The sequence below is a fragment of the Charadrius vociferus genome, unplaced genomic scaffold (genome assembly GCF_000708025.1).
Source record: "Charadrius vociferus isolate BGI_N301 unplaced genomic scaffold, ASM70802v2 scaffold214, whole genome shotgun sequence".
Classification (NCBI taxonomy): Eukaryota; Metazoa; Chordata; class Aves; order Charadriiformes; family Charadriidae; genus Charadrius; species Charadrius vociferus.
In genome coordinates, this window is record NW_009647955.1 from 2949182 (window position 1) to 2976071 (window position 26890).

At 46.5% G+C, this 26890-nt stretch overlaps 1 protein-coding gene across 1 annotated transcript; it reads left to right on the forward strand.

Annotated features, from left to right (window-relative positions):
* The first annotated feature begins 3987 nt into the window (after nucleotides 1-3987).
* CCDC50 (coiled-coil domain containing 50) lies at nucleotides 3988-26203 on the forward strand. The gene is made up of 12 exons (XM_009883366.1): nucleotides 3988-4063; nucleotides 4345-4365; nucleotides 4539-4601; nucleotides 5933-6062; nucleotides 10920-11010; nucleotides 14017-14134; nucleotides 21591-21697; nucleotides 22294-22338; nucleotides 22873-22977; nucleotides 23932-24011; nucleotides 25030-25127; nucleotides 26184-26203. The coding sequence occupies exons 1-12, from the start codon at nucleotides 3988-3990 to the stop codon at nucleotides 26201-26203; spliced, it is 954 nt and encodes a 317-aa protein (XP_009881668.1).
* Nucleotides 26204-26890: the final 687 nt, after the last annotated feature.

Consider the following 26890-nt stretch of genomic DNA (forward strand, 5'->3'; position numbering starts at 1 on the left):
CCAAGGCAGATTGGCTTAATCAGGCTATGGTAAATCTGTTGTTAATGTTTCATGCTTCACTGGACCTGCCAATTGTAGCTGCTGTGATTGTACCCCTGCTGCTTGTTTGACTGTCTGATGGCTCTCAGCCAGGGCCTGGAGATGGGAAGTCAAGTTAATTCGTAGCGGTGAACGTAACATTAATCTTACCTTTCATTTTTTGGGCATACCGTTAGGGAATAAGGAAATATATTTCTTTCCTCCTTAAAGCCTCTTGGCAAGGAGGATTTGAGAGTCTCTCCATTGTCATTGGGGCCACCCTATTTCTCAGCGCAAACCCAGTGCACATGATACCTGGTAATGAGTGTGCTGGGGCCACACTGAGACTGGGCAGGGCAGGAGGACTAGCGCCAACGGAGCTTCATTTCAGACCATGCCTGCCTGGTTCACATCTCCAGTTTTTTCATAGTTGCCTCATTGTTGGATGCGTGTCTTCAAGGACGGAGCATTGGTTTCCTTGGCCTCACTTGCAGCTGCGGTCATGCTTGACTTGGTGCCATGGGCGCTGGGTCTAGTCTTGAGGGAGTGCTCTGCACTTGCCATCACCCTCAAACTCCCCAAAGGGAGTTGCAGGTGGCCCCATCTCTTGCCACCTGGCTGGCTGACAGCGCTTCATTGTTTTCGTAATGGGATGTTCTCATCTTCCTTTGCATGTTGTTCTTGGGCTGATGGGGCTTGGGAATAATGTGCTCAGACGAGTTGGAGGCGGACTGCCCAGCCAAGTTTCTGACAGTGACGAAAGGTCTTCTTGTGCCGTCTGCCCTGCCAGCAGCTTCAGCAGCACAAAGCGAGGGCTGTGTGCTTGAGCCATCCATTTGCGGGTTTGTAAGAGCCGCTTAACGGGAGTGGATCTGCAGCCAAGTGGCTTCTTCAGCACTGCATGAATGAATCTGAACATGTGAGCAAACCCAAGGCTTGCTGCTGCCCCACCGGCCTGCTCCATGCTGCGTCCTCTCTGAGACGGGGGCACCGTGGAGCTCAGACACTTGGGAGCTTCCAGCATGCATATCATCAATGACCAGCCTGCTGCTCTCTCTCTGTACTGGATCTTGATGGGATAATCATTACTGGTTTAAGACCAAGCCCCTTTATTCATGTCTAGGCCCTGCAGCTCGGTGGCTTGTCCCGGAGCGTTGTCCCCACTTGCTTTGTCCCTGTGTGCAGAGACAGGGCAGGTGGTGGCTGGGCACAGCCTCAGGTCTGGTGCTGCGTGGCCGTGTTAGGGGTGGCACTGGATCAGAGCTGGGCTGCTTCGGGTCAGGAACCTGGAAACATGTGTGGTGGTGCCCTGGGCTGCGTGTGCTTCCTGGCCTAGGCACTGAGCTCCAAGTGGCACAGACCTGTCCTGAGGAGCCAAAAGAACCCAAACAGGAGCCTTGATTCCCTGCTTTATGTCTCTGTCATCCAGCAGCTTCCAGCTGTGGCTGATGGGAGGTGAGGACCAGAGGAGTTTGCTTTGTTTTCCTCTTTTTTGCTTGTTTGTTTAACTTTGGAGGCCCATGGACTACTTCCAACAGACCTCTGGAGAAGCAGCTAGAAGAAGCAGGGCCATCTATACAACACAACAGTATATGCACTTGGCCTTTTTATTTTGAGTCCGTGCTTTCTTTAGAAAGTTTTTAGTGGCCCATCAATCCAAAACGGTTAAAACAATCATTGCTGTATTGTAGGAAGGAAGCTCACTGGAGATGAGACTTTTTTGGGCTGGTGCAAGAGAAGAGCAGCAGTGCTCTAGCATGATCCTCTCAATTTCTCGCCTGTATGCCAAGCGTGTTTTTGTCAGTATGTTTTTTCCCAAACAAATAGAGAAGTGTGTCTAGGTGTGGGTAGAATGGAGTGAAAAAACCTTAAAGTCCTCCTCTGCATATGTGCCTCTATGGGGAGGATGGAGCAAAGATCTGCCAGCACCATGGCCAACAAGGCAGAGCTCTCCAATTCCATGGGGATCAGAGCAGTGTATAAGCCTGTGCAGAAATGAGTTGGGAAGCAGTTTCATAAGCATTTCTCGAAGCAGCAATCTTTATGCAAAAAATACGCAGCTCTGAAGTGTTCATCCTTGCTCCTGTGCTGCCCGCCTTGTCTTGCTTGCACAGCTGTTCAGGCAGCTGTGCAGTGGACTTGCTCAGAGACCTATTGCAGTTAAAAATAACACTTCCCCCCTCCCTTTTTTTTTTTTTTCTTTTAAACTGTCAGGAGCAAGTGTGCTGCTTCTTGAATATGTGGTGGTAAAAGCACAGCCCTAGATTTGGGTAAGCTGTTTGTGGCACTGTATTGAGTTGTCTTTGCTTAGCTCTGAACTGATAGTAGGGCTCAAACCTCTGAGTTGGAGGTGCTCTTCCAGCAGGCCAGGTGATGCTTGTTGCAAGTAGAAGGTGGTTGTTCCATCATCGTGCTGCGAAGCTGAATAGTATTAGGGACCACAGAAATAAAGTCTCTTTGGGCAAGATCCCCATGCCCCATCCTATAAAAACATGTGTTGGTGACCACCAGGCACCCTGGGTATATCACCTGTGAGTAGCACTGCTGCCTGCTGCTCAACTGTGGTTTTCCCAGTTCTGTGGCTGAACGCAGTGTTTCTTTATTTATACACAAATGCCCACTGGAAGTGTTTCAGTGCTATTTAGTGTTTTGTATTCTCTTTCCTTTTTTAAAAGAAATTGCAGTTTAAAAAAAAAAAAAAAAGCAATGACAAAAACCTCAATTGCACCATCCAGAATTGTACATGCTTAAAGTGAGTCACTATGGGATCATATAACCGTAATCTTTGTCCTCATCTCCACCCTGCTGCTCGTCACTCTCCTTCCCTGAAGCACTGCTCTAGCTGTTGGGAGCTTTTGTCATCTGCAAAACACCAGTGCAGAAAGACTTAACCAAAAATTCCATTGAATATGATAAATGCTTTATCCTCTATCTGACCTCTTAGTACATACAACTAGAAACTCTTCTAGATATTCTGCGAAGATACCGGGCTGCAGAAGAACATCTTGATGCTTCTCTATCGGAGCACGTGCATCAATGCAAGAAGAGGGATGGCTTCTGGGACTGTGGCTTGGGAAGACACAGCTGCCTTCTCGTTTCTTTGCAGTATTTTCCACCCTTTGTGGTGATGGAAATGTTCTCTGATGCTGAAGCTTTCATAAACAGGTTCCTCATAAATTCCCCTTGCAGTTTTGGTACGTTCTGGGGGATTTGGGGTTATTTTCACTTTCTCTTCTGGGCTGATGCGGTGCTCTGCTAAAGAGAAACCTTGGTCTTCCCCACAGGTTTCTCCTGTGGAACACAGCGGCAGTGGCTCGTACCTCGCTCTGCAACTTCAAAATCACCTTGTAGTTCTCTGCTTTGTGCTGTATGTTTCAAATGGGAGAGATTCCCCTCTTGGGTCCTGTTAAGCTGCTTAGCTTGTCAGGTTCAGGAAGAACAAGTGACAGACCTCCCTAGTCTCAATTTTTCAGTGCCCCTGCCTTAGACTCCCCTTGAAGCAGACGGGGAACCCCGTGTATGGCAGATGTGCAGAGCAGGACCACGTACCCCATACTGTAGTTTGGGTGCACAGGTCAGTTTGTCCTTGGTTCGCCGAGGAGCTCATGTGTACCTGCCGCCAAAAGACTGAACCTGATGCTGTGTGTGGGTCCCTGTCCCAATACGTGTGATTTGCGTTCTGTTGCCCCGCTGCCTATCATAACAAGTTAAAAATAAACCTTGGTGTTTTTCTACAGTGTGGGTAGAGCATTCCTTTGAAAGTTCAAGTGCGAAAGTGATAGGCATTGGCAAAAATCTGCTGCTTTCAGATTGGTGCCAAAGCGAGCTTGTCCCCTTCTCATTTAGCTTCCCTCCAGGTTTTTCTCAGCGTCTTTTTAGGAAGCTGTGCTTATCCCTGCTGGTAATGCTGTGGTTGGTCCCATGTCTGGGCTTTAGGTATGTAGCCAGTGTCTGCACTTGAATAAGTCAATGAAGCTTACAGGAGACAACTGTAAAATGATTCCTGAGCCAGTAGAAATGCCTCGCAGCAAGAGTGTGGAGCTCGGTCTGCTCAGCTCCGTGGAGGTCACAGTGTGTATGTGTCTTTGTACGGAAAAAATACTGTTCTCAGAGTCTTTAACTTGGCAAAGAGAGTCATAGTAAGCACAGATGCTTGACCTTGGTTTTAGTTTAACACACTCAGCGTGGGTGTTGGTATAAATCTGGGTGGAATACACAAGGTCTGATCCAGTGGTGGCGTGGGCAGTTCTGGTCTTAAACTAAAGAAGTGGAGGTGGAGGGGAGAGTGGAGAAGGCTTGTTGTGCAAACAGGTACAAAGTAGTGAGTGTGTGCAGAAATAGCCACAGGTGCAGGAGTGGGGAAAAAACCCCACAAGTCCAGACCTTGGCTGGTAGAAGGCAAATGTGTCAGAAGGCTCTGTATATGTATGCTCCCCCAAACCCCGTATCTCTTTTGATGCCTTTTTTTTTTTTTTTTTTTCTTCTAATGCTAATTCTCTTGGCTTTGTTCCCCTGTCTAGTGTGTCGAGACTTCGCTATTCTGGAAGATCATACCTTGGCCCATAACTTACAGGAGCAAGAGAGTAAGTAGCAATGATCTTTGGAACAAACCGAAGCAAATTTTTCCCAACAGATATCTGGCTTTGGTTTTGTTAAGAAAAATACTCCCTGCTTTTATTTAATTTTTTCCTTTCTAATGGGATACAGATTATTATTACTGCCTTCTGTCCTGCAACACTACTCTGTGTTCTGCCCCAGCTTACGTTGCACCCTAGAGATAGTTGCATTTCATGTTTCAATTTTGTGCCCTCTTTTAGAGTTGTGTTTGTTTATGCCATTTATGATAAAATTGCATGTGGGAGTACACTTGAGGTTTTGTTGCTGTGCAAGGTTTTTAGAAATGACTAGCAGTTTTGGAAGCTTCAAGTTTTATAGGCTGACCTGAAGTGCAACCAGAAGAGGTCTGTTTATTTACTTATTTCAGAATTGCTAGTGCCTGCCTTTTGAAAGGAGGCTTCCTTTTAAGACATTTTGAGGTAGGACGCCTGTACACTACAAGGGTTTAAAAAGGAGGAAAAAAAGTACAGCCAGGGACTTCAGTGACTGGTGATTTTTTTTTTATTATTATTTTTTTTTTCCTTTTTACATGCTTATCTGTTACTAGGGGTATGTTTGCATTGCAGTCTCAGGTGTGGTGGCTTCTCTAATCTGCTTTGCTGGGTGCCAAGACCATTGGTATCTACCAGTATTAGGTGCTAATACCATTCCAGGTACTGGGCCAAGCATGCAGCTTGTGCTGAAGTTGTGTCCTTGCTGCTGGAACCTGAGACCCCTGAATTAAAGCTGGCTCTCGGGGGCAGCTCATGTAGACATGTTTTCTTGCAGGCAGTATCCATGTATGGTAAAGGACTTGCTGCAGTATTCAGTTGCTAAATATAAAGGTAGTGAGATTCTGGAACCGATTATGTTGAGAGTGAGAGGAGTTTCCTCCTCTGGAGGTTCTTGAGAACAGATTAGGGAAGCATCCATCAGAAGTGGTTTAGGTTCAACTCATCCTCACTGGTCTCTGGTGGTCCCTTCCAGCCCTTTATGAATCGAGGGTAATTTCCTGTAGCCACACAATGATATTCAAAGCCTAAAAAGCATTCCCTATAAATCTGGATGCACTTAACATAGGCAGATCTTGTTTTGGTAACAGACACGTATACAACCCCCTCAGTGCTGGAACGAGGCAATCTGAAGCTGCTAGCCTAATTTCAGTTCAGGACTTCCCCACCTTTAGAGATATTACACGATGTTTCCCTGCCAAGAGCTGTCTTCCTTTCTGGCCTGGAATCTCCCTCCCACTTGCTTTGTCTTGTTCACACCGTGAAGTTCTGCAAGCTGATTTGTTCTTGTCTGTATTTATTTCCAGTTGAGCATCACTTGGCAACAAATGTTCAGCGTAATCGTCTGGTGCAACATGACTTGCAGGTGGCCAAGCAACTGCAAGAAGAGGAGGATCTGAAAGCACGTGCACAAATCCAGAAACGCCGAAAAGACTTGTGAGTTTGGGATGGAGCTGTTGAAATGCTAGTCCCGTTTGGTCAGAGCACTGAAATCAGCTGCTTTGATGTGGCTGATTGACAGAACGTTGGGTTCAGGGTGATCGGCCTTTTGCTGTTTCCTTTTTCCTTTGGCTCTCTGTTGCCATAGAAGTATTGATACTAGGCTCTGGCACAGAGTAGTGAGAACTGGGTGTAAGTCGGTGGTCCTGGCGGCCATCTTGGCTTAGATTCTGTTGCCTGACCATGTGAAGGAGCTTTCCTGTTCTCCTGCTTGTTGACAGAGTGGGGTAACCTGGCCACTCGCCTTGACTCGCCCTGGCTAAAGTCTGAGAAAGAAGAAACCACACCACAGAAATACAGACCGTTACAGTGAATTCTCTCTCTTGTGGACATTGCAGATATTGGCGTGTTTACATTGTGCAGGATGGGTGCTTTTGAGGAGCTGGGCGCAATGCTTTTTGGTGTCCTGCTGTGCTGAACAGCTGAAAGCCCCTTCTTGTGCTTGTGTGAAGTGACCTGGGAAGAGGAGCTGCTGCCCCTGGGTCACTTGGTGGAGATGGGTGTTGGGGGACAGGCCTTGTCTTGCAGTCACGGAGTTCTGCAGCAGCTGTGGGAGGATGTTTGATGAGTGATCCGGTTTGGTCTGCAGCTTTACTCACGCCCCACACACCAGATCTAACCCTGCGGCCCGTGATTTGGCGTGCTTTCTCTTTTTTGCTCTTAGGCTGTGGAGCTGGTGTAGAAATGAAACGTGGCAGTGCAGGGCAAACCAAACTTTTCTTTCCAATCCAGAGCTGACATGGGTGCTTTTCTTTTTGTTCGGCTGCGTTTTTTTTGTAGCCTCCCCCACTTAGTCTCTTGGCAATGCATGAGATGAAACAAACGGGTTGCGTGAGAGGACTCAGTCAGATCCCGATGATGAGAGACAGGAGCTTGGCTTTCTGATGGGGCTCCCTGCAAATGCAGGGGCTGCAAGGCAGGGTGCATCTCCCAGCGGCTGCGCTGCTTCCCAGCTTGCCTCTTGCTCGGCGATGCCACCCACCAGGTACAGTCGGTGGTGGATCACAGACCCTGGGTGGCTCATCTGGCAGAGGCAGCGATGGAGTAGAAGAGCTCTGTATTGCAGATGTGAGATACAGGACTGGCTTCAAAGGAGCTGCTCATAAAAGATTTGAAGCTGGGGCGTGACAAATGAGCCACTGTTTTCAACGTTCCCAGCATACTCGGGCAGCACTGGGTAGATAAATGTGTATCTCTCAACTCAGCTTTTTCAATGGTTTTGTCTTCGTTACCAATTAGAGATGTGAGCATGTAAATGACAACATAAAAATTAATTTTGTATGGCAGAGATTATTCCTTTTTGTTACTTGCTGGGAACTGCAAGCAATTTTCTTGTTGTAGGACTCTGTAAAATGGGATTTACAAACTTCGTGAGCCAAGTTACAGGCAGAACTGCTGATGCAAAATGTTGTGTCAGCAGCAGCTCTGCTCCTGAAAGCTTGAGCTCTGCTGCAAGAATAGTAAAAAAAGTCGGAGGCATCCTTTTGTAATCAGATCTTTTTCTTTCTTAATTCTTTGTATGTTCCCACTGTCTCTTCCTTGTGCAAGATCAGCGTGTTCTGGCAACAAAATTATCCTCACTGTTGTTGCTTTCTGTATTGTCTAGGACAGTTTGACACTGGAAGGTGATGGGAAGAGTAAAGGGGCAGAACTGGGTGCTCTTTAGAATCAGGGAACATAAAAAAACTCTTCAAATTTATGGGCTTTCTTCTGTCTTTTGAATCCTAGATTCTCTCAGACTTTGTGATGATAAATGAGAGAATAGAAGTAACTTTTCTCTTTTTAAGAATTCGGGGAATCATCAAACCTTATTTTCATGCTTCTTTAAAAGCATCTCTCACATCTAGCTGAGCAGCTTGCACGCTGCCAAGCATAGTAGCAAGGTTGCTAAAATAACTGTTGGAAATACTGTGAAAATATGCTCTTCCCTCATTTTGCTCCCAGTGCTGTGATGGTTCTGTTACACTAATGTGCGCAGTTTCTTTGAATGGTTCCCTTAAACCCTTTTATTTTTTTTATTTTATTTCTCATCTGGCAACAATTAGTTGCTACAGCCAGTGTGAATGGGAGCTTTCTGATCACACTGACTTTTTCCTCTCCTTCTTTTTCCTAAACTGATGTAGAGTTTCCCTGGCACTGTTAACACTCCTGGCTGCCCAGGAACAAAGGACGCCTATTTGTGACGTTCAGGGATGGTGAGGTTTATGTTGCTCTGGCTGATTTCTGGGGACTGATGGGCGCTTGAACTCGCACTAAAGAAACTGAAGGACAAGAAGAGCTGTCAAAGTTCTTTAACCTATTTTCTTATGCTCAGTCAAGTTGAAACACCAGCTTATGTTGATTAACTTACCAAGTCTCAGAATTTAATTACCACTGAGCAATAAAACGGAAAATCTAATCCTCTGTTGCTGTTCAGTGGTTCTTAGAGATTGATACCGTGTATTCCAAGATGCATGTCATCAGGAACAAGACAATGCTTCTGCTTTTGCATTGCTTCTGGCGTTCTTTGCTGCAAATGGAGAGGCAATGACCTTGTTGCCTTGGCTCTGAAAGATGATTAGCTGTTTCTGTCTCCTGTTTGTCTGCAATAAGATGTATTTTAAGCATTTAGGAAGTCAGTTGGTGCTGGTGAACTTGGCACCTTAGCTCTGTTCACAGGTGCCAGGGGAACTGGAGACGTGCAACGCCTTGATATGTCTGACCTTTCTAACTTGTTTTCTACCTGGACTCCCGTCCTCTGAGGCTGGGGTCGTAAGGGATCCACTGCCTTGGGCCCACCGACAACCTGCTCCCCAGGATTTGCATATTCAGCTATTGTTTTGCTGGGGACCCTGGTTCTGTGCTGGTACCAGGTTTGCCAAGATCCCTTTTTACATGGCAGGTTCAAGAACTAGATTTGCTGCCGTGTGAGTTCGTGTGCCTTTGAACCGGTCTCTCCCTGGAGTCGAGTGGAACGCACACAGGCACACGCACAAAATGCCAGGTTTTATTACCTGGATGAAAGAAACCGTTGTCTGAAGGTGTTTGACCCATTGATAACTCCAGCCCTACACACACTGAAGTACATGAGTGCCTGGCGGGATGTCTCTAGACGTGGGTCAGTTTATGGATATGCACAAGTGTTTGAGTGTGGTGGTCTGGGAAAGGGAAGGAAATGTCATGTTGTGACAATGACTTGGGGTTCATGTGTGTTTGGAGAAGGGGGTATAAATAACATGCAGTACCCAATTGCAGGTCTGCTTCCAAGGAGCAGTTGACAGAAATAAAGAAGCTTCTTTTCCCTCCTGCTGCACCTTCCTTTCGTTCTCTGTAACAGATTAGTTGGGTTTTGGTGGCATTTGTCCTCTAAGCCCTCTTCTTGTTGCAGTATCCTTCCTCCCCACCCTAAGCCACGTATCTACTCTTTTCACTTCTCTCATTCTTCTTCACTTTCTATAACAGCAGGCTCTGTGGTGCCACTGACTGCTCCAGCCATGCCACTTTTCTCTGTTTTGCTACCAAAAATGCTTCTCTGCACTTACTATTTTAATTTCCTCTGCTCACATCCTAGACTATCTTCTAGTCCTTTGCCTCCAAGTTTGCTGGGTCATATATGCCCTGATCCTTGCTCAAGCCTACAACCGGTTGCTCCAGTCCACATAGCACAACTTTGACATAGCTGAACTTGCTTCTCTTGAAATATTTGCTTGACTTCCGTCATATGCTCTTGGTAGTCCTCCCATCCCCTATCTGATCATTGCCAGCATATTCTTCAAAAGATTGGATTCTAATAAAGCAAGCTCTGCCTGTTGCTGTTCCCGTTCTCGTCTCCTCCTATGCCTTCCCTTTCAGTAGTCTCAATTGCAGACGCAGCTTAGATGATTGATTTCTCTGACCTGTTTAGAGCTAATCTTTGGCTCGATTTCAACAGTACTGAAAGAGAGAGCTCTTAATCTTTCTTTGCAAATCCCCCAGCCCTTTTCTGGCTTGCCCTAAGGAATCCCTGGCCACCGTTCCAGCCTGTTTGCCAGGCATCAGAGCGCGACGCTGAGTATGGCAGAATTCTTGCAGATGCTTTCAGTACGACATCCCTGAAATACAACCTTCCTGGTCTGTCCGCACAGACGAAACTCTCATTCCATGTCTCAATTACTCCGGTATCTCTCTGTCCCCAGTCAATGCAGTCGTGTGTTGTTCCCGCATCTGCACTGGCACTGTGACGATGGCTCTCTCACCCCTCGTTTTGACGCATATCGCTCTCTTGCCTCTTGGCACCAGTTCTACTTCCGTGTCTCATCCCACCTCAGTGGCATTTCTCATTCATTACTGAACTGCCACCTCTAGCCTCTGCTTGGCCAAATTACTGCGTTTTGCTATCAGCATTTCTGCACTTCTCCTTCCTGGCTTTCGCCTGAAAAGCACTTCCCAGAAATGCCTGCGTTAAATGGACCCCTAACCCCCTCCTTTGGCACTAGGTGTATAGAAATTCCTCAGCAGAATTGGACCGTTTGCACTACGTTGGCCTGTCCAATCCTATGGTGCCTACCCTCCTTTCTTAGCAAACTGCCTGTGAATCTGTTCTGTCTTGTTTTATATTCTGATTGTGAGTGTTTTGGGACCTATTTTCTAAATTTGGCCAGCAGTAAGTACAGGGAGTCCTGGTCCCTGGTGAGGATTCATAGGCTCTGCACTAATACTGAGTAATAATTCTCCTGTGTACATCAGGTGGGTTCTTCAGCTCTTTTATCCCTTTCTCCAGGCTGACTGATGCCTGCGACTTTAGCTGCCTATAATCCTTGTCTCCTTGCCTTCTAGAGAACGACAGGACTGCGAGATTGCTCAGGAAATCCAAGTGAAGCTGGTGTTTGAAGCAGAGCAGCGCCGCAGGCAAGAGGAGAAAGACGAGGTAACCTTTAAAGCCGCAGGGATGGTAGGGCTATTTGTAGCAGCCCTTTCTGTGCAGGAATTTCTCAGTTGTTAGCCACAGCAGTTGGCTTGCATGGTGTCAATCCTGGACCTCACAGATCTCGGCACGCACAGAGATTTTGGGGAGTCTTGTTACAGGAATAAGATACAGTCATAGTCCTCAGGCTCAAGGGTCACAAGGCTGTTGATGCCAGTGGCCTTGCTAACGAAGAGGGCGAGTAATAGGTGGGTCTTGTCGAGGTGTTCATTGCCCTGGTGTAGGAAGTTGTAATTGTTTATGCGCTCTGAGATCTGCTTGCTTTCTCAAATTCAAGATAAGTACTACTTTTGTGAGAATACTGTGTCATGATTTCTTTGACATTGGTGCAAAGACTTCAGCAGAACCTTCAGCCCAGTCATCCATCTCTGGCTTCTCCATTACCTTCTTTTGTCTTTCACAGCCTGAACACCCTGATGCAGTTTCTTACTAGCAGATTCCTTTGGTTATTGCAAAACGCTGCTCTGCTGCTGTTTGCTTGAGAGTGGGCAGTGTGGTCTGTCCCTGGCCTTCAAAGGGTTTGGCGTGTTGATTACTTTATTGTGTCAGCCTGTCAGATTGGGTATTCAAGAAAGCCACAGAATGGAGGAACATCCGTGTGAGCCTGGTGTGGCCCCATTTTTGATTACAGATAGTTCCCTGAGAAGTCTTGGATAGTCTTAAGATGCTCAAGAGGCACCTTGTGGCACTTTCTCTGTAGGAAGAGCTTAAACACAAGGCTATGTTTCCTAGAAGAGCCTGAAATAAGAACCTGTCCTTACCTGACAGATGCATTGGTCTGCTTGTGCAAGACTTCATTTTCTTCTTATACCTTTAAGTCTAAGCATGTACTGAAAGGCTGTCCGGGCAAGTGTGGAAGGGCTTCCAAGAGGAGCTTGTGGTAATGCTGCTGGGAGGAACACTGGCTAAAGGATTTGTGCTATGAACGTGACCATCTGTCTTATTTTTTTGGGAAGGTGAAGGGAATGCAATACCACTCATGCTGGCTGTGGGAATCGCACCTTTCCCTCTTGCTTTACGTAGAGAGCTGCTGGGATGTCAGCAATCTGACAACAGGTCCCTGCAGTCTGTCACACCTGCCTGCTGAGCATCTTGTGCTGTCGGGAGAAATCTTCAAATAAATGTGGCTCAAAGCAATGAGAAGCCATAAATACTCTTTCTCTTCCTGCTGGCATGTAGGAAGTTCCCAAGTGTGGCTGAAATGTAGCTGTGGACTGAGTTAGGCTGGAGCTGGTACCAGAGTGCGGAACTGCTGTCTCTCCTTGCAACGGGATTTCTGGAGAGCTTGAATTGATACTGCTTTCCTTCCGAGGTCCCCGCCAGGTTTATTTCATTTGGGTGGGCTCCTGTGCTGATGCAGGGCATGAGTGAGGTTGTGCAGTGCCCCAAGGGGGGTTATCAGCTGTCAGAGTGGCAAACATCAGAGCCCCTTCTGTAGCCCTCAGCGCAGCAGCTATACATGTACCTTGCAGGATGCTCTGTATTACACCGGTACTGGCCGCAGGTCAGGCTAGTCATGTATTTGCCATACATGGGGGGTGTAGTAGCTGCCCAGTGTACACAATAGCTCCCTGATATCGGTAGTGGCTAGCAGTGTTATACCAGTGCTCTGGCAGATCCAGTCTGGGGCGCGGGGTATTTAAATGAAGCGCTAAGCCTCCCTGCTTACAAGTCCAGTTTGTAAGAAATGGTTTGTGTGGATTTGCAAGTCCTGAGCTGTCTCACTCCTGGAGATAATGTGCTTAAGCCCATATATTTATAGACTTACTGTACTTGCTAGAAAAGGTTAACCTTGTCAGGAGAAAGGAAGTAGGGTTTTTTGGTTTTTTTTGGTAAAGAGCCTGTGGCATCCCCAGGTCCTCCACAAAGCCAGTTACTGAGCAAATCCAATCTGAATCCCGAAATAATAGTTTGCACTTGAACACCCATCCAATGTCCTCCAGTGCTGGCTTTGCTCTGGAGGGTGTTGGCTCTTAGTTTGCATTTCAGTGATGCTTTTCCTGTCTGCAATGTACACTTTATATGCACGGCTCTATAAAGGTCCTGAGGATTAGGGAGGCTTAAATATAGCATCCAAAGGGCTAGCATGCCCTGCTGGTATCTTCCAGCTTCTCTTCCTAGCTTCAGACTACCTCCACTGACTCGCAAGCTTCTGGGCCCCAACAAGCAAGCCCCAGGGAGCTGTTTGCTGTTGCTGGGTCATGTAGACCCATTAGTCATCTCAAAGGAAAACCAATTAGAAAAATGGAGTGCTCTTGTCTTTGGCATATCTACCAAAACTGCGACAGAAGATAAATGGCTGCAGTCCCCGCAGCGCTCCTGCTTTGTGCCTAGTCCTCTCTTCCTAACGTCCCTTTCGATTTTTGTTTTCTTCAGCCTCTGTCTGTCAAATTGATGCATTTCTCTGCCTGGCATCCTACAGTCCCTGTAAATTACCACTAGTTTGAGCAAGTTCATGACTTTCTCTGGGAATTCCTTGCAGTCCAAAGTGCCTTCAGCTGAAGACAATCTTTGCGTTGGTGGTTTTTTTTTTTTCCCTTTCCCAGGTGGAGTTCAGGGGGGAGGTAGAGTGTGCTTGTGTGACTTCCAAATCCTTGCTGAAAGTCCAAAGTTGCACAAGCAGTCCCTTCTGCCATGCTGTGGCCATTAGGGCTTCGCAGGCTTGTGTGCAGGTGGAAAGGAACCCATGAGTCTGCCATGGGGCTGGAAGCTCAGCAGTGGGCCTGGGTGAGGTTGGGTACTGGTTGCTGAGGTGGTCCCTTGTGTCAGTCACGAAGTTGGAAGCCCCATCCAGCCCAGGGGTTGAATTTGAGAGTAACCCTCTTGTTGCCATGTCAGAAAAGTTAAACTATCAGGAGTTTTGTAATTGAATAAAGAATTTGAATAAAAGAATCTGGAGATTTCTTTTGGTGAGGGAAAGGTAATGTCTATTTTCTTCCATCTCTGCAGGACATTGCCCGTCTCCTACAACAGAAAGAACTGCAGGAAGAAAAAAAGCGCAAGAAGCACTACCCAGAATCCCAGGGACACACGGGCTATGAAGATAGCTATTATGCAGAAAATGGAGGTATGTTTCTGATAGATAAAGGATCAAGATCATGGCAGTATAGGTGAACCTAGTGGTCTGGCAACTCTGTTTAGGAGATTTCCTTTGTCCTGCAGTCCTGCATGCAGCACTGCAGTATTGCATCAATTTCCAGGGTCAGGATCAGGCTTTATTCTATAATCAGGAAATATTAAAAAAAAAAAAGTGGAAAAGGCAATTTTATAGTTTTTGGTGTCCTAGAAGACAGCGTAAAGGACAGGGATATAGGGTGCGTGGTGTGTGTATGTGCAAGTACACCTGTGCGTGTTTTGAAAGGGGTTGTGGAAGAAGACAGTAGCTGATAGTACTGCTAAGCCACAGTTACTTCTGTGTAACACTGCAAGCACGTAGGGGAGAAATGCAGATGCAATTCCACACTTGCATTTGAAGAGAAATAGTTTTGTGTGCTCATCTGCGATGCTGGCATAGCTACGTGCGTAAAGGAATAAATGCTGGTTCATGGAACAGCCTTTCAAAAATAACTCCTTGCAGGTATGTATCTAAGCATTAAAATTAGCACAACCGCTTTGAATGACTTACTGAATAACAAGGTCATCTCCACAGAATATCTCTGCTGTGATTATCGTCTGGGACTGTACGTTGTGGAAAAGATATGACCCATAGCACTGTATTGCTTTCTCTTGGTTGGCTTTTGTGATTGAATACAGACCTCCTTTAAACTGGGACGAGAGAATCGGGGTGTGTTTAATTATGGAGCAATCTGGGGATGGCTTTGCTGTGCACTGGTGGTGGTTCTTATGTTCTTTCTTCAAAAAAAAATGTGTTAGGGAAGAGACGGGCTGCTTTTAATTAACAGATTGTGAGGATGAAGATCAAACCTTTTATTTCTCATTTTAACATCAATGGCATTGGTGATTTTAAATGTCTTTATTTGAACTTACACAAAGTATTTTGGTTTCAATTGGGAAGAAGTTCATGAATGGCCAACAAAACAGAAAGCACAAAGTGCAAAACAGTAACCAAGTGGTTACTGAGCACATGTGGTTCATGCCCACAAGTCCTGCTACATGTACGGAGCTGGGAAAGACTTTGATCTTGAAGTCTATGGCCAACCCACACTTCAGTTTTTCAGAATTAAAAGGGACAAATCCCTGAAAAAATACAATATAGGGTAATAGTGTTGCCCTGCAAAGATGGTAGGACAGGATGGATTTCTATAGCAGAAATCAGCTGACAAAAGTCTGTGAGTCTCTGAACTGAGACTGTGGTGTGGATTTGGAGAGCAGGATATCTTGTGGGTCTAATTTTTCTTCCTTCAATAATCTGTAATCTCCAGAGGTGAGGTAGAAGGTGTTTTGCCTGACCATTCATAGTGCTGCTCTTCATCCTCACTCCTTAAAAATTAGAAAGGACTGGAGTGGATTTTGATGCCTGGATCATCTAGTCCATTGATCTGGAACCTCTTAAATACTTGGGCACCATTTGAGTAGACTTCAGCATCCTCTGTTGCATCGTCCTCATTACTTAAACAGAACTTAAACTTAATGTAACTTCAACAAAAAAAAAGCCCTTGCTTTGTTTGGGTTTTAGTCTGTTTTTAGACTGAATAAAAATTTATCCGCATCCAGGAGGAGTGTGGATTAGAGCTACGGCTCCAGAGCAATGTGAGCTCTTAAAAAGTGGAAAAATAAACATGAAGAAAAGGAAGCATTCCTCCCAGAAGTGTCCGTGCCATGAAAAACATTTCTGTATTCACTCAGTCACTTGCTGCTTGAGAGAGTAACACCAGGACCTAAAGAGTGTTTACACAGCCCCTATGGAAGGTGCCGTAGGAACCGGTTCTTGCTGAGGAGTTAATCGCCGTGAGATACCCCAAAAGCAAATCTTCTGCTCAGGCTGTCTGGCATGACTGCGTTACCTGCACCGATCCTGTCCCAGCGCGGCCATGCTTACTCTCTCTTGATCTCCTGCTCTCTGCTGCTGTATCTGTTGAGCTTTCCTTAATAAGAAAATTGAACTAATTCTTAGACCCTTGTTATAGTTCAAAAACTGACTCTTGCTTTTGGGCTGTGGTCTCCGTTGTTCAGTAAGTCACATAGATTGTTTCACTAGATACTTGCTTTCTGTAAATCATGTGAACGGTCTAAAACTGAATAGAAAAACCCACCAGTTAACAGGAACTGCTGTGGTTACTCTCACAGTTCTTGGATCTTTAAAAATTTACCTGTTCTGGATAAAAGATTTGGTTTTGAGGTAGATTTTTCTGTAGGCTGTATTTTTGCTGGCTCTAAAAAAGCTTTTTCTGAATAGAATGACTTGCAGGGAACATCCAGTTTTGGTGTGGGGCTTCTCCCCTCCTACTCCTCCCCCCCTCCCCCCCCTGAAATCTAGATGATTGTAAGGAAAGGAGAGCTATGTATTCAAAGAGAATGAAGTTTGTGTGCAGTGAAATCTATTTTAAATATTAGATACTGTAAAAAAACCTCTCAGCAGTGGAGAAGGAAAGTCTTACACTGCTGGGTTGGGGTTTTTTTTGTGTAGTTCTGTTTCAAATCAGCCTCTGCTTCAAGGAATTTTTTTTTTCTTCAGAAATACACCTTCATTCTGAAAAGCTGTTGCAGAGATAATAGTTCACTCAGTGCAATGATTTTTCTTAGCAAATAGGTTGATTGGAAAATAAATCAATCAGCAGATTGTAGGCAGGCTTGCTGCATCCTCATAGCTGTGTCAGGTTTATTACTGAAACTAAAAGCAAAGAAAATTTCCACCTGCTGTCTGGAAAGCACGGGGAAACAACCCTGCCAAGCTGCTGAGTAAGTGGCTTTTCCAGCTATATTGCTGAGGTCAGGAGCCTGCATTTTGTGAAGACTTATCCTGCCCTTAAATTTCTGTAGCCCTCTCTGCAGTCAGAGCCTAAACTTTTATTTAGGCAATGAGTAAGTGTGGGCCCTGAAACTTCTGGGTCTGCAAGAGAAACGTGACAGTCTGGTGGAAGATATTTGGATGCTGCAGTTATCCATCATCTTGTTCTTGCTTTTTTATTTTTATTTTTTAAAATGAAGTCCCATCCCACTTGTCTCTTTCTCTTCTGTTTTATGTGGGTCTTACCCCTGTTAGGTGAGGCTTTTTTCTCTGATGAAAAACCTTTTGCCCAAAACCAGGGCAAGGCACCGGTGCTCATAAACCAGGATCCAACCTGACCCTCTGCTTGGCTTCCCTAACCTTCTGCCCCCTTATTGTCTCCCATCCTCACCTGCATCTTGCGCCCTCCTTTGCAAGCCTTTCTCTGGTGGTTTCAGTATCCTGCAGCAGTGATGTGTCACCGGGAGATGAGCTGCTCTGCTGGCTGTTTTTAACCCCCAATGGCATCATTAAAAGCCCTTCATCTTCATATTGACTTGTCCTTGTCTTAGGAGGTGCTTGGACACCCTTTTGGGCTGGACCTGTGCTTTCTGCTCCAACCCCGTTGCCTCCCGTGCTGCCCTGCTGGTAGCCACGCTGCCGTTTCACTCTGTCCCCTGTTATGTCCTGCAAGCATTATATCCCCGTTATTTTTCCTACTGATCCTGCCACGCTTAGTCTGCGTTTCCAGCTTCCCCTTGCCTCAAGCTCCCTCATCTTCGTGCTGTGACTCTGGCCTCGCTGAACCACCGTTAACCCCCGCACCACTAACCTGCTCCTTGTTTGTCCCCCCGTTGCCCAGAGCACCCCCGGGGTGACCCCAGAGAGCAGGTTTCTGAGCCTCGCAGGGCACGCAGTGGTGACAGGCGCACACACCGGCGGAGGGAGCACCGAGAAGCGCCCTCCCCTTTGTCCAACAGCACCTCTGAACGTGGGCATTCCCCCTCGGAGCATCGTCGGAGGTCTCCTCAACCAAGCGAGGCCAGCAATGGCCACCGGCAGGAGTGGAAGTCAGCCAGTCAGGGAAGGTCCAGGAGACCTCCCAGCCTTGACCTGGAAAGAGAGGCTGAGCACGGTGCCTACGACCACAGCAATAGCTGGGAGCCGCGGGAGAGGAGAGCAGCTGGCAGGGAGAAGGCTTGGAGACCTCTCAGTCTTGACCTGGAGTCAGAGCATGGACTCGCAGACCAGGCACGGCGCAGCAGAAAGTCAACAAGGCAAGACAGAGAAAAGCACCTTCCTCTTCTGGAGGTGGAACTGGAGGCTGAGCAGGAGACCTGGCATCGGGGCGGCAGCCAGCTGGTGCGCCCTGAAAAACACAAATCTCGTCATCAGGGCCGCTCGTCACACAGAACGGTGCATGACGAGAAGCTCCATGATGCTGAATCTAGAGATGATCATAGGAGGGGTGAGGAAAGAGACTGCAAAAGGGCAGGACACAGGAGACCTTCCCCCTCCCCACATGCTGTGACCCGGGGGAAGGTTGGAGACTGCCAGCGAGACTCAGGTAACCGAGTGATGGGGAAGGTGTACATACGTGTGGGGATGGTCCTTTGCGTGCCCCATCATGTTGTCTGAAATCTGTCTTGTTTCCTTTGAAGATGCTTATCTCCAATATTCACCTGCAATGTATGCACAGTGAATCCTGCCCAAGTTTCTCCCTTATTTGGTGAGATTCTTCTTACCTGTTTATGTTCTTGCTCTGTTTATTTCCTGACGTGTTCCATGGCACCAGAGAGGATGAATAAGAAGGTATTGTTGGAAATGGTGCCCTTGGTATCCTGCATTTAAGAATTAAAAAAAAAAACACACAAAAAAAAAACCCAATCAAACAAACAACAGCCAGCTTTTATTTTCATGATATATTTTGTGCTGTGGTCTCCTTGCACAGGAGAAAAAAAAAAAGAAACCTAACAAAAAAATCCAATGTTAGGATTACACTCGTATTTTGTTGATTGGGATGCAGTGCTGTAAGCGAGGGCAGTTTGCTGAGGCACTAACAAGCTAGCAATTTCCACCCACTTTTACTGAAAAGCCTGCTGGCAACATGATCAATTCACTTCAGGCAAAGTTCAGTAGTGGCACAAAGTGTCTGACTGGGCTCTATAAGATGGGATTCTTGTCAAATTCTGTACAAGTGAATTTTTCTAGGAAACATGTACCTGTGTAGTGCTTGTTGTTCAATCATACTCGTGACTAGTGGGCTTTAAAGATCCAGGTCTGTCTTTCTGATTTAAAACTGCACTGGGGTGGGGGTGGTGTATCTTTTAGTGAGGAAAAGGCTCTTAGTGAAGAGAGGGTTCTGGGGAGACCTTCCAGTACTTAAAGGGGACCTACAGGAAAGATAGGGAGGGACTCTTTATCAGGGAGTGGAGCAATAGGACAAGCGGTAATGATCTTAAACTGAAAGAGAGGAGATTTAGATTACATATTAGGAAGAAGTTCTTTACTGTGAAGGTGGTGAGGCACTGGAACAGGCTGCCCAGAGAAGCTGTGGATGCCCCATCCCTGGAGGTGTTCAAGGCCAGGTTGGATGGGGCTTTGAGCAACCTGGTCTAGTGGGAGGTGTCCCTGCCCATGGCAGGAGGTTGGAACTCGATGATCTTTAAGGTCCCTTCCAACTCTAACCATCCCATGATCCTATGAAAGTAGGAGTCCAGAGACTTGGATTTATGCCTGTCACAGCATGGGAAACTCCTGCTTTAAGCCATCTAACTGGTTTCACTTGGATAAGGTAGGGATGAATATGTGTGTCTGTCTCTGGAGATGCTGGGAGGGTTACTCTTTGTCTTCATCATGCAAAGGTTTTGTTTGAGGAAGTGGAAGGTGTTAATCTGGTCTTTATATAATCAGTAGGTTGTGACTTGCCCTGGTACAATGTGGACCCGAGTGACTCAGTATCCCATCACATTGAGTCAAAATAGCCAGAAGCTCACATCCTCTTCCTGTGGGCCACGGTCATGGTGGGCTTCATGCTCCCCTGAGTGTGGGCAGAAGTGATGTGGAAGTAACGTTTATTGTTGTCTTCTGAGCAAATGAAGCCTGGCACCGATCAGCGTGTGAAGAAAGCTCAGCTCGGGCTGGCCAGCAAACAATTCCTGGAAATTTACTTCTTCATAGAGGCAATGGTGTACAGGAGCCTGTTGACCACGCTGTTGTTCATTCCAGCATGGTAAAAACTGTTTACTGTGACCTTGGGAGGACTCTGAATAATTTAATTCTGACCAAACTGGTGCTTTTTGCCAGAGCGTCTGTGCTGGCTGGAGATTACAGCTTTTCACAGCTTGGATTGATCACACTGTGCGGGGAAAGGCCAGGTCATATATTTAACCATAATGTGTCAGAGCTGAAGTTTTCTCTTTTTATGCAAAGACAGTTTGTAAAAGGGGTGTTAATTGCTTAAGATCACTTATCAGTTGACTCAAACAAAACAAAAGCGATGCCTCCCCTCCCCCCCACCTCCTTTAATACCTGAAGAGGAGGTAGTTTCTTACTCCAGTTTTATTCTGGGTTGATAGATGAGGTCTCTGGCCCGCTTCAGTTTGAAGTCTTCAGGCAGCATGCTTGGTGGAGTGTGATGGGAGTTTGTCAACAGATGCACAGAAAGTTTTGTTGAGTTCAATTGGTTACTTCCTTTTTTTTCCCCCCTTTGATCTTACCTGGTGGGAAGGAAACTGATATGTGGCCCAGTAAGGGTGTATTATTATTTATCATCAATGTATAAAGAGTGTAGCTGGAGGCATGAAAGTTTTGAGTGAAACTTATTTTCTCAGTTTGGGGTGGAAAACAGATGGACATCTGGAGTATTTGTATACTTCGCAAAGCTCATCTTGATGTCTGAACAATACAGTTCGGACTGCAGATGGAAGGAGAAGGCATTAATTGTATGTGAGTGAAGTCATGCATTTTATAACAGGGATACAGAGAGACTCCTTCGATGGCCTGGTGCAAATAGACTATGGAGAGACTTTCAAAATGCAACATTTCAAATCACTTGGAGATGGTTTAACTTTAACATAAACAAACAAATAGAACTGTATTCAGAGCAAGAACTGAACCTTGTGTGAGCTTCAGAAATGTTTACTTGGCAGTTTTCTCATTGTAAATTGTAAAATTCATGGTTCAGCCCAAGGAAGAACTTGTCTGCAACCTCACGTGAGTGTGTCCCGGGCAACTTTTGCAGCCTGTGCCGCTCCAGCGGTGTGTTCACAGACTCTGCTGTGCTCCTGACAGATGTTGGGCTGCTCTCTGCTACCCAGTTTTGCCACTGTATGGCAATGCAGAGTGTGAAAAATTACAATTCCTTTGCTAGCACTGCTGTGTCAGCAAAGACTGCTTCAAGGGACGTGGCCTGTTTGGCGTATGAGGTATTTCTATGTGCATAGGGAAACCTCCCTAAGGTGTGTGGTGCACCTCAGCTCCTTACTCTCAAACCAGTGGTCTGGCAGGTACGCTCTTGTGGCCTCTGCTCCCCTTGAGTGGGGCTTTTGCAGGTGGCTGAGGAGATGGTGGAGATTTCCTTAGTAACGCATTTGGGAAACAGGTTGATTGATTGTTTTCTCTCACAATTCTGTAGGCGCTAAGTTGAGGGGGACAAAGCAAGCCGTGTATGACACACCTCGAAGGGAACAGGAGTTGTCTGATGCAGAGATTGCTCGGAAGCTGCAGGAGGAAGAGCTCCTGGTAAGTAGAGAGGGTGCATTAGGCAACTCGAGGGAACTAAGGTAGCTAGCAAGGACAACTCTAATCTGCAAAGCTTTTTTATAGGACAGTGAGTTTAAGACCTAAGGTCTTCTGACTGTGCATGCTGATAGTTACCTCTGTCTCCCATACGCATACGTATGGAGTGACAGCAGGCATCCAGCCAGTAGAGCCCTGTTTTCTGAAATAAACACCCAAAAAATAAATGAATGAAGCAGAGTGATATTAAATGCACATTTCCAGGCAGGTAAAGATAGCCTGTAGTCAGTGTGGTCAGCCCAGAAGTGAGACGGGCCAGTGCCTACCTTTGAGAGAGAGGGCAGCAGGGTGGTCAATGCGTTGTGGTGTGGCCTGGGAGATAAATGAGTACAAAAATCAGCTGAAAAGGTGAAATGACAGTTTGGTGTTGGGTTGTAAGTATTGAGCTAGCTAAGTGTATTTGGAGAGGATGGTAGCGTATTTGTATGGGCACCTACTTGCCCTGCCCAGTAGGTTAATGGGTATGAATAATTCAGAAGTGTTACTCTTCCCCCCCTCCTCTCCCACTGCCCCCCCCCCTTTTTTTTTTTTTTTTGCAGGCTAATGAGGCAGATCAGAAGGCAGCTCAAGTAGCCCAAGATGAGGTGAGCAAGACATCAAATGTTTGCAGTATTCTTTTAACCGTGGAAACTGCTTAACCCCACTTCTCCTCTCTGACCCTCTGGTTGTTCATTTCCCTCCTTGTAGGGAAGCTCAGGGATCCAGTGGGGTTTGCTCCTAGCTGATTTTCATGTATATGCTCATGCTGGCCAAGCAGGGAGTTGTACTGTGCCTGGTGCAACCACGGCAGAGGAAGGAAGTTCATGGCTGTGAAAGAGCATATCCTGTAACGGAGCCCCAGGGGAGACTATCGGAGATGCTGCAAGACGAACCACCCCACTGAAGGAAAAGGGATAAAGGGCAGAAGGTCTCTGCAAACGCAGTTCTGGCATATCAGGGGTCCACTGGGCATGCTGTATGTAGTCAGTCTTAATTTTGCCCTGTCACTTGATTTGTGATCGCAGATGAGTGAAATCCTGGCTTTTTGCACCCTTCCCATTCAGCAGCTGTCCATAGGAAAGGGTCTAAATAACTCAAATCCACAAAAGCAGTACAAATGTCTGTATTTTTCCTTTTAGGAAATTGCCCGACTCTTGATGGCTGAGGAGAAAAAGGCTTTCAAGAAAGAGAAGGAGAGAGAAAAGTCTTCCTTTGAAAAGAGGAGGCATGATCAAGACTGGAAGGTATGTCGAGCTTCAGGAGGTGCCCCAAATGAAGTGCAAAAATGTTATTCCTATTTCCAGAGGGAGGTGAGGGGGTGTGGTAAGAGCAAAAGGAATGATGCAGGTTGTTGCATCCAAAGGGTCTTGCTGCCTGTTACTCAAGTGCTTCCCAAGCATTTTGGAGCCACCTCCTTGGCTAGATGCTCTTTGGCTTCAGCCTCAAAAAAGGTAAGCCTTGGGCTATGGCCTTCGAGGTCGGTGCTGGACGTCACTGCACTTTGCGGCCTCCCTCAAGCACTGTCAGTCCTCCCGGTGCAGGACCTTCCCTCTGCTGAAATCTTGACTGTAGCAGTAAAAGCAGTAGTTGGTTCTGTTTGTGCACTGCAGGTATAAGGCCAATGCAGCCGTTCCAGTTGTCACTCTGCTTCATAGTAAAATTGGCTGTTTAATGAAAGTACTGAGTGTATCAAGCCTTGGTTTTTGTATGAGTAATACTACAAAGGTTTGGCTAGCCGATGCAGAAGGTGATGGGAAACAGATTTCGTGGTCTACGCTGGTAAGGTGCTAAAGGGGGTGTTGTGTTAATCTTGGGGCCAGTTGGAGGTAGCTCTGATGTTTTCAGCCTCCTCACTGTGTGTGAGTAGTTGCAGGAGCCCAGCTGTGTGCAGCTGGTGCCTCGTGCTCAGCCCAGCCATGCGCACAGTCATTACGCACTGACTGCGTTCGACCCCAGCTTCGGGATGAGTCCCACTGCACTGTCTCATATTTAGAGCAAAAATCGAGTTTGGCTCAGCAAGGCTGATTTTCATTTGCTGGAAGGTAGTCCTGATACTGCCATATGCACGTGTCTGGCTGTAGCTGATTGCGTGTATAAACTGATGCACAAAAGGACTTCATGGAGCTGCGGCAGCCTCAACGCGCTGTCTGGTGTCTTGCAAGGCATGCAGATGAACTGCTTTCCCTTCTTCCCATCAGCATGATGCAAGCGAGTCCACGCGCTCAAGGTCAAGAGAAGGGCCTGAAACTCAGCGACACAAAGGCGACAGGTCTTCAAGGTGAGCTTGAACTGGCTAGGAGAAACGGGGAAATGCACTCGGGAAGCTGCTCAGAAGCTGAGTCCTAAGGAGGAGGCGTGGGGTGACCAGCCTGACCCACCCACAAAGGGCTTGGTAGAGAGCAGAGGTTTTAGCACTGAAAAGAGATGGAGGGCACGGAGCTGATGAGGTGTTTGGTGACATGCGTCACTTGCTGTGCTCGTGGCATTTGTCCATATTGGTCTCCATGCCTGGCGCTGACAGAGATTGATGAGCTTGTGCAGTGACATTTGTTAAATGGCAGAGAAGCATTGGGAGGGTTAAAGAGCTGCTGGGGATGTGAAACCAAATGTCGTCTCTGGGCAGGAAGGAGCAATTGTGATGCATTTGCACAGCTGTTCCCTTGGGTTCCTGCTCCCCAGTTAAGCCCTGTACACTGCTCCCGCTGCTATGTGTGGACAACCCCCAGCAAACAAGTACATCGTGCTTTGGGGTACCTCATCCCAGAGCTGATGGGAACATTCTGTAGCTCAGTGCTGCTTCTGAATCACTTGGTACCATGGCCTGATGCTCCTCATGAGGGACTGAACTCTGGAAGTGACCCGAGTGGCTTTGATTCCTAGTCCAGAAACGAGCCTAGAAATTCTTGTTGAATTTGCAAAAGAAAAAACAAGAGTTGTACAGATGGAGACTGAGAGAGATCTTCTTAAAATACTATGGCGTTAAAACTGGGCAAGCATTAAACACTTTAAAATGTTGCCCTTTTGAGCGAGGTTTGCATCAAACTTCATAATGGAAATTCTTTGTTTCCACAAGAAGTAAATACTATGCATTTCTCACCACAGAAACTGTAACGGGCTGTGCTCAGAGGAGCTGGTCTGCAGGGGGAAAGCCTGGGCCAGACACAGTTTGCATCAAACTGACTTGGACAGACCAGGCAGCGGAGATGTTGCTCTTGCCGCACCGTTATGCCTTTGAGGTTTTTTTTTTCCCCCCGACACTTTTTTTTTTTTTTTTTCTTTTCCATTGTGCTTGACAGGTCACAGCCTCTCCTCAATGACTTTGAACACTCTCGGTATTACACGAGCCAGCCCAGCCCCTTGCGCCAGACCCCCAGACCTGAGCACTCTCCTAAAGGTAAGATCGAGCCCACGGCTGCCCCCGCACTTGGGTTATTGTGGGCTCTTTTCCATAAATAACCAGCCTGCAGGACGGGATGTTTGAAAGAGGGATGCTAATAGAGAGGAAGAATGAATATTATTGCCCCAGCAGGCAGGTGATGCTATTCAGTGTTTGAGTTGTGCTTGCTGAGCACATTGCAGGCTGAGAGACTAAAAAGCTGAATGAGTTTGCCTTGAGTTTGTCAAACTGCTGTCTGCTTGTCCTCTATGATCTCTTAATGATGAATGACTGTAAATCCAGGCAGCAAATGAAGGAGAAATAACAGGAAGACAACGACATGATGGATCTTAGGTGACTCACTAGTATCAAGCAATCCAATACAAGACAAAACCTCACAGTATCACCTGTCTGGCGGGCGAATGGGATGATCAGACTGAAGCTTTTCTTCAGCACAGGCTTGTTCTGTTCCTGTAGCATCTTAGCGCTGCTTTGTTGGCTCGTTTCCTGAAATCACTAGGCACAAGGGCAGTGTGGTTGGGGTCGCCCTCTCCAGTTTTTTTTAAATCCGAATTCAGTTGTCCGAGTTATCTGTAGAGCCTCTGGGGGAGCACAGGGGTGGCCAGAGTTTGACTCAGTTGCTCAGATATCTTCCAGCTCAACTGATTGCGACCTAAATGCAGACAGTTTACTTCCCAAAATTTAAAGTTTGGGAAGTGTTTGCATTCTATCTTCATCAAACAAGCAGGAGAGTTGATGGGCACTTCATATAGTCTCTAAGCCCAGCATTTGCATTTGTTGCGTTTTCTTTAGTGAGGCTGTGAAGTGTGGCCGCAGGGCTGTTCACAGCCTAGAAGAAATGCAAATATCCGCCTGTCTTGTGGACTTGTCCTTCCTTTTGCTTGCATAAAGTAACAGGCAGTTCCCATTTTGGAATTTGACTTTACAAGTACCGTGGAAGTCTCACAGATATCCAAGAGGGTAGGACAAGTAAAAGATGATTGCAGGTAGTATTTTCTTCACCAGCATATATGTCCTTACGTTGTTTTTTTTTCTTTCTGTTTTGCTTTCCAGGTTCCCGTAGGAAGCAGTAAGCTGTGCTAGCCTTTTGCTTTGGTACTGCCTCTTCTGTAGCAAACATTACTGGAATTGCCAGACAACTTTCTCGATTCCTTACCCAATGGGAGGTACACCCTCCACTCCCAGGATCTCCCAGTGTCATCATATTAATATGGAACACTTGTTGGTTTCAATTTTGTACTCATATGTGATCACTTAAGCAGTGCAGTATAATCTAGCCGCCACTGAGCTGTGTGAATCAACTAGCTGATTTGACAGCTCCCTCTTAGATTGTTTTCAGGCTTTCCTTTTAAGCTTTGGCTGGAGCTCTGACAAATAGAGATGCACGTACAACAGGGAGGAAAATCCAAGAAATGAGTTGGGTTATGGCAATGCAGCAGAACGTCAGAAGTACGAGTTCTTTCTATATTAGGAGTTATAAGAGGAAACGTGTGTTTTCCTGTGCTGGATAGGACAGCTGAGCCAACCTGACAGGGTCATGCTATCCTGCAGAAAGGAGAGAGCGTCTTCATAATGTACACCAGCAAGAGCCAGGACCTGGGATGAGTGAGGAAGAAATTGCCTATAGAAAAATTTTTCTTAACTGCTGTATTTCTTTCTAGGGTTTCCAGCAATTTGGGTAGAGTGTGTAACCAGGCATTTAGCTCCAGGATATAGGATGGAACAGTTAAGAGGAAATGCGATTTCAACTGAAATTAGAC

Excerpts from the sequence above, each read along its gene's own strand:
- CCDC50 (XM_009883366.1), top strand. The coding sequence starts at position 3,988 with ATGAAGCTTACAGGAGACAACTGTAAAATGATTCCTGAGCCAGTAGAA. Across the intron at positions 4,602-5,932 it reads TAACTTACAGGAGCAAGAGA|TTGAGCATCACTTGGCAACA; the intron begins GTAAGTAGCAAT and ends ATTTATTTCCAG. Across the intron at positions 22,339-22,872 it reads CTCAAGTAGCCCAAGATGAG|GAAATTGCCCGACTCTTGAT; the intron begins GTGAGCAAGACA and ends TTTTCCTTTTAG.